The 15704-nt window shown below is 46.7% G+C and overlaps 1 protein-coding gene across 1 annotated transcript in view; it reads right to left on the bottom strand.

Annotated features, from left to right (window-relative positions):
- The window catches only part of crhr1 (corticotropin releasing hormone receptor 1), a 36195-nt gene extending 20491 nt beyond the window's left edge, over nucleotides 1-15704 (bottom strand). Inside the window, exons 1-4 of the mRNA XM_086290425.1 lie at nucleotides 15492-15704; nucleotides 2395-2485; nucleotides 2264-2314; nucleotides 1875-1994 (exon numbers count right to left, since the gene is read on the bottom strand). Of these exons, the coding sequence (XP_086146551.1) occupies nucleotides 1875-1994; nucleotides 2264-2314; nucleotides 2395-2485; nucleotides 15492-15515 (286 nt within the window). The 5' untranslated portion in view covers nucleotides 15516-15704. The remainder of the gene's footprint in view (nucleotides 1-1874; nucleotides 1995-2263; nucleotides 2315-2394; nucleotides 2486-15491) is intronic.

Below are 15704 nucleotides of genomic sequence, written 5' to 3'. Positions count from 1 at the left end.
ATTGCCTCAAGGCACTTCATTACTACTTTTAGGGGGTTTCCTTCTTTGGGGATCCGCCGAGTAGCTGCTGTCAGTCCACTATGAGGCCTTCCCCAAACTGCAGCATCAGTTCACAATTCTTCAGCATCTGTTGTCAGATCTAAATGAGGATGTGGTCTCAGCTAGTGAAATACCCTAGTTAGACAAGTAAACCAGCAGTGCTCTAATACGGTGATATAAAATGGTAAATGGCCTGTATTTGTATAGCGCTTTACTAGTCCCTAAGGACTCCAAAGCGCTTTACGCATTCACCCATTCACACACACATTCACACACTGGTGATGTCAAGCTACACTGTAGCCACAGCCACCCTGGGGCGCACTGACAGAGGCGATATGGTCCTATAAGGTCATTAAGATAAGATGGGGCCTGATTATTTAAGACCTTGTATGTGAGGAGCAGGATTTTGAATTCTGGATTTAACAGGAAGCCAATACAGGAGAAATCTGCTCTCTCTTTCTAGTCCCTGTCAGGACTCTTGCTGCAGCATTTTGGATTAACTGAAGACTTTTCAGGGAGTTTTTAGGACTTCCTGATAATAATGAATTACAGTCGTCCAGCCTGGAAGTAATAAATGCATGAACTAGTTTTTCAGCGTCACTCTGAGACAGGAGAGTGACGCTTCTAACTTTAGAGATGTTGCACAAATGGAAGAACGCAGTCTTACATATTTGTTTAATATGTGCGTTGAAGGACATGTCCTGGTCAAAAATGACTCCAAGGTTCCTCACAGCGTTACTGGAGACCAAGGTAATGCCATCCAGAGTAAGAATCTGCTTAGAGACCATATTTCTAAGATTTTCAGGGCCAAGTACAATAACCTCAGTTTGATCTGAATTTATTTAAATTAGGAACAGCATTTCATCCACAGTTATTCCCTCTGACATGTCTGCTCCCTGACATCGATAAACCAGCTCAGGTTCTGGATCTGGTTCTGGGTCCTCAGACTCACAGCTCACAAACAGAACTGGACCTCATCATCCATCGATATCTCAATCAATCATTATTAGAGAGAACTGATCAGAATCTGAAGACAACACAACCCAACTCGACTCCAGTGTAACCATGGCAACTACTGAGCTGTCATCAGGGCCTTACGCCCCTGATCACCCACCTCATCAGTGCACGCTGTGTTTGATTTACATCAGTCTGATCAGATCAATACATCAGTGCCCACAGACAGACGCTTTATTAACATGTTACCCGATCAGATGCCAAATTACATCAGAGGCAAGATTTTTTCTGTGTGTGAAGAAATTATGAAGGTCCAGTGAAACATGAGCTCCAGCTGGTCTCTCTCTCACACACACACACACACACACACACACACACACACACACACACACACACACACACACACACACACACACAGATGACTCATGCTATTAAGTTCGATTGGCAACCTAAACCTTTAATTAAACAGGACATTTATGCCACCCACACACACAGTGGATATAATGAAGACAGTTGGCACAGAAGAAGTCAGCTCCTCCTGGTACGGAGTGGGTGTTGGACGTCACTGAGAACACAGAGTGTGAAACTGTGATTGGCTGACACTTAATTGGCAGCCTCTGATTGGCTGTGGATAAAGATCAGTTGAAGACAATGGAGACAGAGTATATACTGTGAAAAACATGCCCCCTCTAGGAGAGAACGGTCAACAGCTCGTCGTTGCCCCTAAAGGTAAAAAAATAAACAAAAATCTAAATTTATGAGAGAAAAAACTCTGCCTGTGTCTGAGAGAAAGTGTGTAGCTGTCGTCACATTCACACATCAGAAACTGTCTGTGAACGTGTTAGCATGATAGTCTCTACATCTGAGCAGGTGGCACTTACTGGTGGTGTTGTAGTGGATCCCGTTGAACTGCTCAGGACACGGTCTGGAGACCAGCTCACCTGCTGCACTCCGAGGCCAACAGGTTCCTATCCCATCCACCGACAGGTCACAGTACACACCTGCAAAGAGAGAGCGATAGGTGAGAGGCAGAAGGACCTGTAGGGAACTTTACTTCATGAGACTCACCTTTGGTAAATATTATTGAAGTCTACAATGAAAGTTAGAGAATGACTCAAACAGGAAGCACCTCTTAATTTTCCTGTTGGAGTCTTAAACAGTACTGCACAGGTACACCTTGAGAGTACAGCCATGGCGAAAAGCAGAGTACCTCATGGTGATCCTGGTGCTGATGCTTGTCAAAAGTCAAAGGTGAGTGTGTGATACAGACCTGAGGAGTTGCTGACGGTAAATGTCTGGTTGAGCAGGACTAAGGTCCTTGCTGAGAGGCAGAACACAGAGAAGGTGTTGGCGCTCCGGTTTCACTGAGCACGTCAAAGGAAATCCCAAACAGGAAGTTACCTGTGAAGTTGGTCGACAGCAGGATCAAAGTTTCGCAGGTTAACTCAGCCGGGGAGACTGGCCCGCTCAGCGCCACGCACACGAAGACCACCTGAAAGCAGAGTTTCGGTTCAGATCGATCACATGACCAGCGGTCGGCGATGATCCAGCTGAGCGGCGCAGTGTTCGTCAGCGTGTTTTCTGTGTTTTTGTTCTAACTGACTAATAATGTCTCATTTATATGATACGGAGCTCAGGATCCTCCTGTTAATGATGCAGCTGCAGTCCCAGAATGCACTGCATCGCCTCTACGGCGATAATGGAACACAGAGGAGGAATGCAACGCTGCTGCAATGCACGCCTGGAGCGGACGTCCATTACAGCAGCGAGTCAGGTCGCTGAGCTGTGATTGGTCACAGCAACAACCAGCTGAGGTCAGCCATCCAATGACAAGTGGCTGGGTATCAGCTGGAAGAAGGAGGCAGATCACCTTCAGCACCAGAACAGGAAGTGAAGTAATGAAGACTGCACCAAAATAAGAGACATAAGCCTGCTTCAATGAATGACTTTCATTTTTCAGATTCACAGTTGAAGTTTAGTGAAACTAAAGTGTTTGTCTGCAGAGTCAGAGATGCAGAAACCTGTATCACAGAGCCGTGACTCGCCCACGCCCACAAACACCACAGACGGGCTGAACATCGGACCGCCTCGCTGTTTCTCTCTGAATCTGATCAACTGCTGATCATTCACATGAGTTTTCCTCTTATTTCCTGTTGGTGTCCATCTTTGTTTTGGTTCTGGATGAACAATAACATGACAGCAACTACCCAGAATGCACTGCGATTGGCGAGGCCTGTTTAAATCAGCGCACAATTAAGGGCATGCTGAGGTTTATCACATGGAATGTAAATGGAGCTGGCACCAGAGGAAAGAGGTTAAAAATATTTAACCAGCTTAAAAAACTACAGGCAGATGTTGTTTTATTACAAGAAACTCACAAACCTGTCACAGGTTTAAATGAACTTAAAACACCTGAGTTTCCTAACGTGTTTGCAGCCGGTTATAATTCTAGACAACGGGGAGTAGCAATTTTAATACATAAAAATGTTAATTTTACAGTACTCGATACAGTTATAGATCCAGAGGGTAGATTTCTAATTATTAAACTATCAATATTGAACAAAAAACTATGTATTGTTAGTATATATGGTCCAAATGTTGATGAACCCTCATTCTTCCACGGTTTTTTTAGTGCACTCTCTGAACACCTTGATTGCACACTCATTCTTGGCGGTGACCTCAACCTTGGACTAAATGAAGAAATGGATAGGCTCAACACAACAGGAACTCAGCGTAATTGGCAGTCCACAAATATAATCAAACAGTATATGAACGACTTTGGTCTTTGCGATGCATGGCGCTCTCTTCACCCCACCAGTAAGGAATATACTTTTTTCTCACATGTCCATCACTCTTACTCTCGTCTGGATTATTTTTTGGTCAGCAGCTCACTGCTGTGTGACATTTCAGACACTGAGATTCATCCTATAGCTGTCAGCGATCATGCTCCTGTATCTTTAACACTAATGCACAAGAATAATACTACGCCAAGTAAAAACTGGAGATTTAATATATCACTACTTAAAGATGAAGACTTTATTAAATACTTTAAAAAGGAATGGACTTCATATTTAGACTTTAATGACACTCCCGGAATATCTGCTTCTGTTCTATGGGAAGCAGGGAAAGCTGTGATGAGAGGTAAAATAATTTCTTTCTCATCACACAAAAAGAAAGAAGAAAACAAAAATATTCAGGAATTAGAAAAAAACATCAAATCACTAGAAGAAGCCTACGCGTCCCACCAAGATCAGGAAACATTGAACAAAATATGCAAAACAAAACTAGAATTAAATGAAACTATTAATAAAAAAACACAATTCCTTATACAAAGACTTCGCTTGCAGAATTTTGAACACAGTAACAAATCAGGTCGATTTCTAGCTAACCAGCTAAAAATAAATAAAGAAAAAACAACTATATGTGCTGCTAAAGATTTATCGGGGAACACAATATATGATCCTGGAAGAATAAACAACATTTTTAGGGATTTCTATGAAACTTTATACTCACCACAAATAAACCCATCTAAAAATGAAATTGATCTGTTTCTTGACAACGTAACTCTTCCAAAATTACTAGACAGTCAAGCAATGGAATTGGATTCGCCACTGACGCCAAGTGAACTCCAGGAAGCCCTGATAAGTATTCCCAATAATAAGGCTCCAGGTCCAGACGGCTTCCCTGCAGAATTCTACAAAGAATTCTGGACAATTTTGGCACCAGTATTCCACGGCATGTTGCAGGAAATCGAGGAAAAGGGCAGACTACCACCAAATATGAATTCTGCCAACATTAGTCTCCTGCTAAAACCAGGCAAAGACCCTTTATTTCCCTCAAGCTATCGTCCAATTTCTCTTTTAAATGTAGACCTTAAAATAATCTGCAAAGCTCTCTCAAAGAGATTAGAGAAAATGACCCCCCTCTTAATTCATCCTGACCAAACTGGTTTCATAAAAGGTCGGCACTCCTCAACAAACACTCGTAGATTACTTAATTTAATAGACTACTCATACGATAAAAACATCGAAGCCATAATATTATCTCTAGATGCAGAAAAAGCATTTGACAGAGTTAATTGGAAATTTTTATTCGCAACTTTACACAAATTTGGTTTTGGAAACTCTTTCATAAACTGGATAAGAATATTATACAATTCCCCAACGGCTCGTATCAGAACAAATGACCAGACATCCTCCAGCTTCTGTCTCCTGAGGGGCACCAGACAGGGATGCCCACTCTCCCCTTCACTTTTTGCAATTTTTATCGAACCTCTAGCAGCAGCATTTAGACAGGCTACAACAATTAAGGGCATAAAATGTAAGAACATAGAACATAAAATCAGTCTCTATGCAGATGATGTGTTGCTTTTTCTGCAAAACACACAAACCAACCTCTCTGAGGTAATTACTTTAATAAACTGGTTTTCAAGAGTTTCAGATTATTCAATTAACTGGCCAAAATCTACAGTTCTCCCCATTAACTGCTCCTTCCATAATTCTTCCTCTGCCCCACTGCAATCCGGAAATATTAAATATTTAGGTATTAATATCTCTCCTAAGCTTTCAGACTTAACTAAACTAAACCACATCCCACTTCTAAAGAAAGTAGAAGGCGATCTGACTAGATGGAAATCTTTACCCATATCACTCATGGGAAGGGTCGCCACTATAAAAATGATGATCTTGCCAAAAATAAATTACTTATTTTTGATGATCCCTAACAAACCATCACAAGATTGGTTCAGATCTCTGGACTCATATATTTCCAAATTCCTTTGGAAAGATAAACCCCCGCGTATTAGCTTAAAAACGCTACAAAGAACCAAGGATAGAGGAGGATTAGATCTGCCTAATTTTCACCAATACTTCTTAGCCAACAGGCTTCAGTTCATCTCAGAATGGTTAAAACATACCTTCTTAGTTGAGCCCTGGCTAGATGTTGAACAGGCACTATGCAAGGATCTAGAGATTTCAGACCTACCATTTATTAGCTCAAACATCAAAAGACATGAATGCTTTAAAAGTATCAACATCAGCTTTTCTCTAACAGCATGGTGGGAGTTTCTAAAAATAACGGAGTCTTCATTAATCCCATGCAAACGTACACCTATCTGGAATAACCCTGACATATTACAAAACAATAATATGATTAATTTCCCAGAATGGAGTTGTAAAGGAATTAAATACTTAGAACATATATTAGAGGGAACAGAATTTATTCCATTTGACAGACTAGTTGAACAATATGGGATCAACAAGACAAGGTTTTTAGAATATCAACAAATTAAATCCATAGTAAAAAAGAAATTTAACCTCAGTCAAGTTGAATTACAAACACCACTAAGTGCGGCACATTTTCTTACTCTTAAATCCCCCAAATTATTATCTAAAATATACAGAACACTTTCTAAATTAGATGAATCAATATCCCTTCCTACTGCAAAGTGGGAAGCAGATTTATCAGTCAACCTAGACCAAAACTTCTGGTCTCAGATTTGCTTAAAAACTTTTAAATTAATTAAAAATCCCAGTCTGCAATTAATACAATACAAAATACTTCATAGAGTGCACTATACAGGTCATCGGATGTTCAAGATGGGCTTTACATCTTCCAACAACTGCTCACACTGTCAAGGCAATACACCAGACAATTACATCCACGCTCTTTGGTTCTGTCCACCAGTGCAAAAGTTTTGGCGCGAGATATGTGAAGACTTATCAAAATGTCTGAAATGTAACATTCCAACCTCCCCCTTAGTGTGTTTGTTGGGCAGCTTAGATAATGTCACTTCAGAAAAGAATATAGCCCATATGATCTTCACTGCCCTATGCATAGCCAAGAAAACAGTCCTCATGAACTGGAAAAATAAAAATAATCTTAATTCTAACCAATATAGAAATTATCTATTAGATTACATTAGTCTTGACACAGCCTCTGCCACCACATTAGATCAATTGCTCTGGGCCCCTTTTATCAGCTCCATCACCTAGTGGGGGTGGGGGTCATAGTTTGGTCCCGCCTTCACTGTTGTGATTGGTGAGGGGGTAGGGACAGGCTTAGGGCGTCGGGGGGTTCCCCGGAGGCATCTTCCTTGGGGGGCTCAACCCGGGGTAGCGGTCACGTCCGGTTGAGGGCTCTGTTGGCTCTCAGGTGACTGTTTCCTCGCGGCTGCGTGCAGCGGGGCTAGGGGAGGGTCTGTGCTGACGGACGCGGGTTACTGACCTGGCAACCTGGCTGCCCCTGGGTGGGTCCGGGATGGGCGTGAGGTTCTGGGGGCGCTCCGTCTCTGGGCTGGGGCCCGGGCCGGGCCTCGGGGGCTCGGGTCCTGGTTGGTGTGTTGCCGGGGTTGTGGGCGGGTGGGTGCATGGGGGCCCGGCCCTGGAGCAGGGTGCCGCCGGTGCATCGAGCCGCCTGGGGGGCTCTTCAACTGGTGGGGGGGATGGTCACATCTTGCAGGAGCTTTCTTCTCTCAGGAACTCTCTGCAGGAGGGGGAGATACAGGAGAGGTGGAGGAAGATCTCAGCCTGGGCGTTTACAGTCTTATGTAGTCTGGAAGATGTGTGGTTGGTGGGGTGGGTGTAGTTTTCTCTGTGGTGGGGTTGGGTGGACTGTCCAGGGCTCTGTGGGGCCGGGGGGCGCTACTGCACTGGGCCCCGGTCTGATGGGCCTGGGCCCCCCTTCCCTGGCGGGTCGCGGAGGGTGGGAGTGCCTACTGGGGTCAGCGGGGGAGCTGGCCCCAGGGAGGGGTTACCTGCCCCTCCCTTCCTTCCCTCCCCATCTCCAGCTGCCTCCCTCTTCCCGCTCCTCCACAACCACCCACACATGCAGGGCCTTGGAGTGGGGGTATGTCACCAGGGTGCAGGGGAGGCTACCCCCCCCCCCCCTGTCCCCTTCTGGCTGCCTCTGCCTCAATTTTATCCCACAACTTAGACATTCACATTATTCACACTCTCATTACACATACATATAGGATCTTGGGGGTGGGCACAATCACGGAGTCCAAATCAACATCAGGGTGTATACCTCACCCCTGACGTCGTTGCCCACCTCTCAATTTTAAATACACTTAGTCATTGAGGGTTAGCAGGAGGGACTATGCGCTTACCTGCTGCTCCTTGGCAGGTAGCTCCATGCCCTCCTGGGTTTTAATTGCACCTTAGAACACATATGCATCAACACTACAATGAGCGGGTGGAGGGAGGTTTGGAGTCTTCTCCCACCCCCATTCTCTGCGGCCTGCTGGAGCGGGAGGGCTAGTAGGAGGAGTTGGCCGTCCGACTGCGGTCTGGGGTGTGGGGCCTCCCTGCTGCTGCGGAGTCGGGGTGGTCTGCCTCTCCCCACCGCAGGGAAAAGGGTAACACCACCTGGGTCTGGGTGCAATTCCCCCCTCCAGGGGCAAGGGTACCTAGACCCGGTTTGTAGAGTACGCTTGGGGAGTGTGATTGTGTGTACAGCGTCTCTTTATGTCTGTCTCCACGTTGGTTGAATGTGGAGTGAGTGCATATGAGAGCATGAGGGTGGGAATGGATGTTTGTGTCTGTGTGTGCCTGTATGTCTGTGTCTATATGTCAGGTTGGGTATCAGACGCCACCTCTCTGGGGACACCTCAGGCCCTCCAAGGTTTGGAGGCCTATCTCCACCCATCACCACTTCCCCTGCCGGTGGCGGACTCCCTCAGGTGTCGGTGTGTTGGTGGTTCTTTGTGTCTGGGGGTGGGCGTCCGGGTACACACCAGCTCACTCCTTGGCGGCCGCTTGTCGGGGCCTGGGGCCTGGGGCTCGCTCGGGCCCCTTTGGAGGTGGGGTGCCCCCGGCCTCTCGGCCTAGGGCTCGGTCACTCAGGCGCAGCTGGGGGCCGGCAGAGCTCACGGGCGCGTCACTGCAACTCCCCCTGACTTCTGCTCCGCGGCTGCTGGGCGAGCCCTCATCTGGGACTCTCCTCAGCTCTTACTGGGACAGTGGCGCGGCTGCCCCTCTGTTGGTCTTCCATGGTCTCTTGTGTTCTGGGGGCCTCTGGATGTCTGGAGTTTTGATCTCCTCCATACCCGCTTCACACCCTGGAGGACGGGGCTGTGGCCCCCCCACACTCCCTAGCAGATCATTACATGGAGAAACCTTTGGAATGCAAGCATGCTGATCCACACAGGTATGCACACATGGGTATTCACAGACGCGGACTAAAGCTTTCTTGGCTGCTGCCTCAAAGCACACTGTGCGCTGTCTATCTTGCGTGCTGCACAATATCGTTTATTACTTAGTAAATACTGATATCTATGACTAGCTAGTTTATTGTGATGGTGCTTTGTTTTCTCTATTATTATGTTGCTCTTTGTTGTTTGCTGTCTCCTCTGTTTGTTTTTGTTTGTTTGTTTGTTTGTTTTTTTTCTCCATACAGGTGACCCAGGAGTTTTTTGGGTTTTTTTTTGTCTCTCTTCCCCCCCCCTTCTCACCGTCTCTTCTCCCCTTTGGTTTTCTTTCTTTCTCTCCCCCTCTCTCTCTCATTCATTCCCCCTGTCCTATTTATTAAAAAAAAAAAAAAAAAAAAAAAAAAAAATGACAAAGGATGAACTGAAGCTCTGCCATCACGTAATGTCGCATACTGCTGTTTCTGATGTCATTTAGAAAAAAATAAAAAATAAAATAAAAAAAAAAAATAAATAAATAAATAAATAAATCAGTGGACCTGCTACATTGGTACCAAGGTGGCGCTCTCATCGGAGCTATGTGCTGGGTCATGTTCTGTCTCAGGACCTTCTCTGAGGTGCTCTGTTTGTTTGGACAGCAGTAATAATGCATGTGCCGACTCCTTCATATCTGAGTGTGAGATCAGATGGTGTTTCCTCAGAGGGCGTTCAGTCTGAGCAAATATTCAGCTCTCACCTGCCTGTCGCTCATCTCTGCCTCTACAGCTCCAGTGATCACTGATCAATCAGCTCAGTGATTGATCATCAATCAGCTGCTCAGTCTGCGAAAAGGTGGAGTCTTCTGTTAATTCCTCACTAATGTCGCCATGATTCACACAGCATGACTTCACAGTTTGATATTCAGCTGGCAGTGTGTCTCACACACACACATTCTCGTTTTGATATCTTAGTAAGGACATCTATGCTTACCCTAACCCTCAGCCTAACTGTAACCCTGACACGAAAACCACATTTGAGATTCAAACATGTCTGCAAACTCTGAGGACAGGCAGTTGGTCCCCACAAGAATGGTAACATTCAAGTTTAGGTCCCAACAGAGCAACCTAAACAGGTATACCCACAAACACATGCACACACACGTACACACACAGTAAATGTGTCGGCCGCAGAGATCTACTGTTGTGTCTCTGAGCTAAAATTAGATCGCTAGCTGAGTGCAGCACACTCTCCGTCTTCTTGCCATGAATGTTTGGATCTTGGCAGCGCGTTCAGCAGCTCAGTGGGAGGAGTTACGTCAGCGTCCTGCAGCTGCTGCAGAAACCATCCTCGTTATCTGAGCCCGCTCTGCCTCCGGAGGCTCGTCCAGCCCAAGCGACACCGCAAATCGGATCAGTTGGAACACACACACACAGGGGTGCACTGTGTGTGTGCGATCTGATTGGTTGAGAGGTGCTGCTGGTCCATATGTCTCCTGGTATGGAGCCTCTGTGTCTTGTCTAACCTGCACACTTGAATTCATCATTCACCAGAAACTTGATCAGACCTGCAGCTCCTCAGGATCCTGAACCACCTTAGCTAGCTCCTCTGGATGTGGAGCAGGATCGGTGCTCTTCCCTATGACTGGCACAACTTCAGAGTTTCAGGAAATTTTAAGTTCCATTCTGGATTTAACAGGAAGCCAGTGAAGGGAAGCCAATACAGGAGAAATCTGCTCTCTCTTTCTAGTCCCTGTCAGGACTCTTGCTGCAGCATTTTGGATTCACTGAAGGATTTTCAGGGAGTTTTTAGGACTTCCTGATAATAATGAATTACAGTCGTCCAGCCTGGAAGAATGCATGAACTAGTTTTTCAGCGTCACTCTGAGGATATTTCTAATTTTACAGAATTTACTGCAAAACCTGAAACCTGAAATACATCAAAGCTCCGTCAGTCCACAACAGACAGCAGCAGACTGGCCAACAGCTGAGAGACTTGAAACTGTGGAGGCTCAGAGGAACAGAAGGCAGTGAAGGCAACATAGCAGCTCCTCACTGATCAATGATGAGCCACAAAAACAGATTAAAATCAAACAGATGTCAGAGCATGTCAGAGTTTTCAGAAGAAATGAAGCCGCTGTAAATGAGACTCATTCAGGACAATAATGAGTCTGTAACGAGCTTCCTCTGCCGAGTGTGAGTCTGATCAAACTCCTTTGATTGGAGTCTTGATCCCGCTCTCTGCACTCTGACATGAATTATGTGTGGAGGACACGGAGCCTCGTGACTGAGCAGCATAAAAAGAATCAGAGGATCGTAATGAGCTCGGCAAACACAAAGGAAAGCTGCCACCCACTCACACAACAGCACAACCTTTAAACAAAAGCCAGTGGAAGCACTTCCTGCTGCAGGTCTGAGCCTCGACAAAGCAGCACCATCAGGGTGTATACCTCACCCCTGACGTCGTTGCCCACCTCTCAATTTTAAATACACTTAGTCATTGAGGGTTAGCAGGAGGGACTATGCGCTTACCTGCTGCTCCTTGGCAGGTAGCTCCATGCCCTCCTGGGTTTTAATTGCACCTTAGAACACATATGCATCAACACTACAATGAGCGGGTGGAGGGAGGTTTGGAGTCTTCTCCCACCCCCATTCTCTGCGGCCTGCTGGAGCGGGAGGGCTAGTAGGAGGAGTTGGCCGTCCGACTGCGGTCTGGGGTGTGGGGCCTCCCTGCTGCTGCGGAGTCGGGGTGGTCTGCCTCTCCCCACCGCAGGGAAAAGGGTAACACCACCTGGGTCTGGGTGCAATTCCCCCCTCCAGGGGCAAGGGTACCTAGACCCGGTTTGTAGAGTACGCTTGGGGAGTGTGATTGTGTGTACAGCGTCTCTTTATGTCTGTCTCCACGTTGGTTGAGTGTGGAGTGAGTGCATATGAGAGCATGAGGGTGGGAATGGATGTTTGTGTCTGTGTGTGCCTGTATGTCTGTGTCTATATGTCAGGTTGGGTATCAGACGCCACCTCTCTGGGGACACCTCAGGCCCTCCAAGGTTTGGAGGCCTATCTCCACCCACCACCACTTCCCCTGCCGGTGGCGGACTCCCTCAGGTGTCGGTGTGTTGGTGGTTCTTTGTGTCTGGGGGTGGGCGTCCGGGTACACACCGGCTCACTCCTTGGCGGCCGCTTGTCGGGGCCTGGGGCCTGGGGCTCGCTCGGGCCCCTTTGGAGGTGGGGTGCCCCCGGCCTCTCGGCCTAGGGCTCGGTCACTCAGGCGCAGCTGGGGGCCGGCGGAGCTCACGGGCGCGTCACTGCAACTCCCCCTGACTTCTGCTCCGCGGCTGCTGGGCGAGCCCTCATCTGGGACTCTCCTCAGCTCTTACTGGGACAGTGGCGCGGCTGCCCCTCTGTTGGTCTTCCATGGTCTCTTGTGTTCTGGGGGCCTCTGGATGTCTGGAGTTTTGATCTCCTCCATACCCGCTTCACACCCTGGAGGACGGGGCTGTGGCCCCCCCACACTCCCTAGCAGATCATTACATGGAGAAACCTTTGGAATGCAAGCATGCTGATCCACACAGGTATGCACACATGGGTATTCACAGACGCGGACTAAAGCTTTCTTGGCTGCTGCCTCAAAGCACACTGTGCGCTGTCTATCTTGCGTGCTGCACAATATCGTTTATTACTTAGTAAATACTGATATCTATGACTAGCTAGTTTATTGTGATGGTGCTTTGTTTTCTCTATTATTATGTTGCTCTTTGTTGTTTGCTGTCTCCTCTGTTTGTTTTTGTTTGTTTGTTTGTTTGTTTGTTTTTTTTCTCCATACAGGTGACCCAGGAGTTTTGTTTTTTTTTTTTCTCTCTCTTCCCCCCCCTTCTCACCGTCTCTTCTCCCCTTTGGTTTTCTTTCTTTCTCTCCCCCTCTCTCTCTCATTCATTCCCCCTGTCCTATTTATTAAAAAAAAAAAAAAAAAAAAAAAAAAATGACAAAGGATGAACTGAAGCTCTGCCATCACGTAATGTCGCATACTGCTGTTTCTGATGTCATTTAGAAAAAAAGAAAAAAAAAAAAAAAAAAAAAAAAAAAAGAACTGTTGTATTAGACTCATCGTGTCTGATGACCAAACATGTGTGTGTCAGGTTCACATAGGTGTGTTTTGTGACGACAAACGCCATCATTTCTCTGTAAAACAAATTTAACTGCAGGTGTAAATAAAGCAACCTGGACCACACCAGCACACACTAACAGACCACAGTAATGCACAATAATGCACAATGACACTGGTCTCTCGCTCTGCGTCACACGACTCCCAGCATGCACCTTGCCGTCTCAGTTTGCTCTGCCAGTACTTGAACCTCCTCCATGGAGAACATGGAAATGATGACAAATGTGAAAAACCCAGCAATCATGTCAGGCTGACATGCACCCACAGCATGGCGCCAGCCACTAGGCTCAAAGACCTGACCCCCTCGTCTGACCGCCATTGTAGCCAGCTGTGAGTTAATCTGTTTATTTCAGAGTTCAGCATCTTCGAATCTGAATGTCACACAGAGCCGAGCTCTTACACAGGACGGCCTCACATCTGGGCTCACAACATTTTCCCTGGAACGTCCTGCTGTGTGTCACTGCTGGTTTTCCTCCCTGCTATGCCTGAGGATCGGCCGTCTGAGCTGAGCTGAGGGCCCGATGATGACTTTGTGATGATAACGGTTCACACACACGGAGCTTTAACCACTTAGAGCTTCAGCGTCCTTCATCATCATTAAGCAGCAGACTGCTCCTTTAATCGGCGCTCTCCTCCTTCATGTCCCTGTGGAGGAGTGATGATTATCACCTCCAGCCCACCTCCTCCTGTCACAGCTTCAAATTTCACTGTGGACACACAGCAGGAGGCTTTTATTGTGAAGGAGCAGGCTGCCGACCAATCACAGTGCAGCTGTGGGAAGTTTAACCCTTCATTCGCCAGTGGTTGACAGAAAATCAGCTTTGTGGCCTGGAACTACTTCCTATACTTTTCATGTTGTCACCTGATATCTGACCTTTGACCTCCGCCTTCAGCGTGGAGCATGATGGACGGAGCACACAGATGGAGACAGGAGGTGATGCATGACGCTCGCCCCCTCACTACATCCTCTCTCTCTTCACTGTCATTACTGCTGCTTTGAACACACACACACACTGTGACACAAACACACACACACACTGTGACACAAACACACACACACATACACACACACACACTCACACTGTGACACAAACACACACACACTCATATACACACTCTCTCTCTCTCTCTCTCACACACACACACACACACTCACACACACACTGTGTCACACACACAAAAACAGCTGGCTGTACACTGAAGAGAAGCCACACCTCCATCTATACACAGAGTCCTTACAACTCTCAGTTGTGTGTGTGTGGTTGTGTGTTCTTTATTTAAATGCATACTGTTCTGGCTCTATCTGAATTATTGTAGTTTTATTAAATTGAAAACATAAATAAAGCTCCTGATCGTTGGAAATGTTTAAGTCGATTCTTAAATATGAAGGAAAATCAGCGAGGAAGTGGGCGGAGCAAAAACAACATAATTAAAGATGAGACTGACTAAAGCAACAACCAGTGAGAGTACTCCTAATATCTGACTCGGTCTGTGAGGACGTGACGCTGAGGCTCATCTCTGGGCCGCGGTTTGATCCGCTTTCAGACGCAGCTGGTTCCCGCCCATCAGGAACCTGAATTGCTGTTTGGTTTTCATCCAAAGTTTGAGTAGAGCTGCACATTCCAGTGTTTCACAGAAGCTTCAGTCACAACATGGAGCGTTCATCTATCAGAGTGCTTTGCGCTCTTGATGTCAGATCATTGACATCACTTCCTGCAGCAGCGTCACAGTGTTTCTCAGACAGAAACGCATGTGTGCTGCTGGGTTTGGGAGGTGCATAGACTTAACCTACTTCTGACCTTTGCATCACACAAGTGTGAGACACGACAAAGATTATTCCTCCTTTCAATAAACTTTGTTCTGAGTTTAGGAAAAAAAACTTCAAACTTGATGAAAACAAAAAGACATCAGTAAATCTGATGTCACCCAACTTTCCAGATGTTTCCAGCTGGACAGCTGTGAGGAGGATCAGCTCACCTCCTGCAGGCAGTGAATTAACACTGAGCATGCTCCAAAGATATCCTGCTACTAAATTATAGTCAGAATTTCAAAATGAAAGCCACAATTAATTTAAAAAAAAACATCGTTAATGGGGGAAACCTTTATTTTGAAACCCCTCTGAATTATGGCCGTTCGTTCACAATACGGCACACACTTTAAAGTTGAGAGGGTGCACGCGCAGCACGGAACTGTGCACACGCACACGGCCCCCTACCTGACTCAGTAGTTTCCGGTCCATCTCCGTCACTCATTCATCCACTCGGACGCGCGCGCTCTGGCATGCGCCTTCCTGCAGCTCACATTGGTGCCCCGCGCGCTCCGGTCCGGTTTAGATCCCAGAACATGTCAGTCCGAGCCGAGCCGGGCCAGGAGTCCGGGTTAGCACGGCTCTGTCCCGGTCCGCTCCAAGGTGCTCTCATCCACACTG

The sequence above is a fragment of the Aulonocara sp. 'chitande type north' Nkhata Bay genome, linkage group LG4 (genome assembly GCF_057382095.1).
Source record: "Aulonocara sp. 'chitande type north' Nkhata Bay isolate Kocher_YH1m ecotype deep benthic linkage group LG4, A_spYH_male_GT1.1, whole genome shotgun sequence".
Taxonomy (NCBI): domain Eukaryota; kingdom Metazoa; phylum Chordata; class Actinopteri; order Cichliformes; family Cichlidae; genus Aulonocara; species Aulonocara sp. 'chitande type north' Nkhata Bay.
Note: the sequence above shows the minus strand (reverse complement) of the source record. Positions and strands in the feature narration are given on the sequence as shown.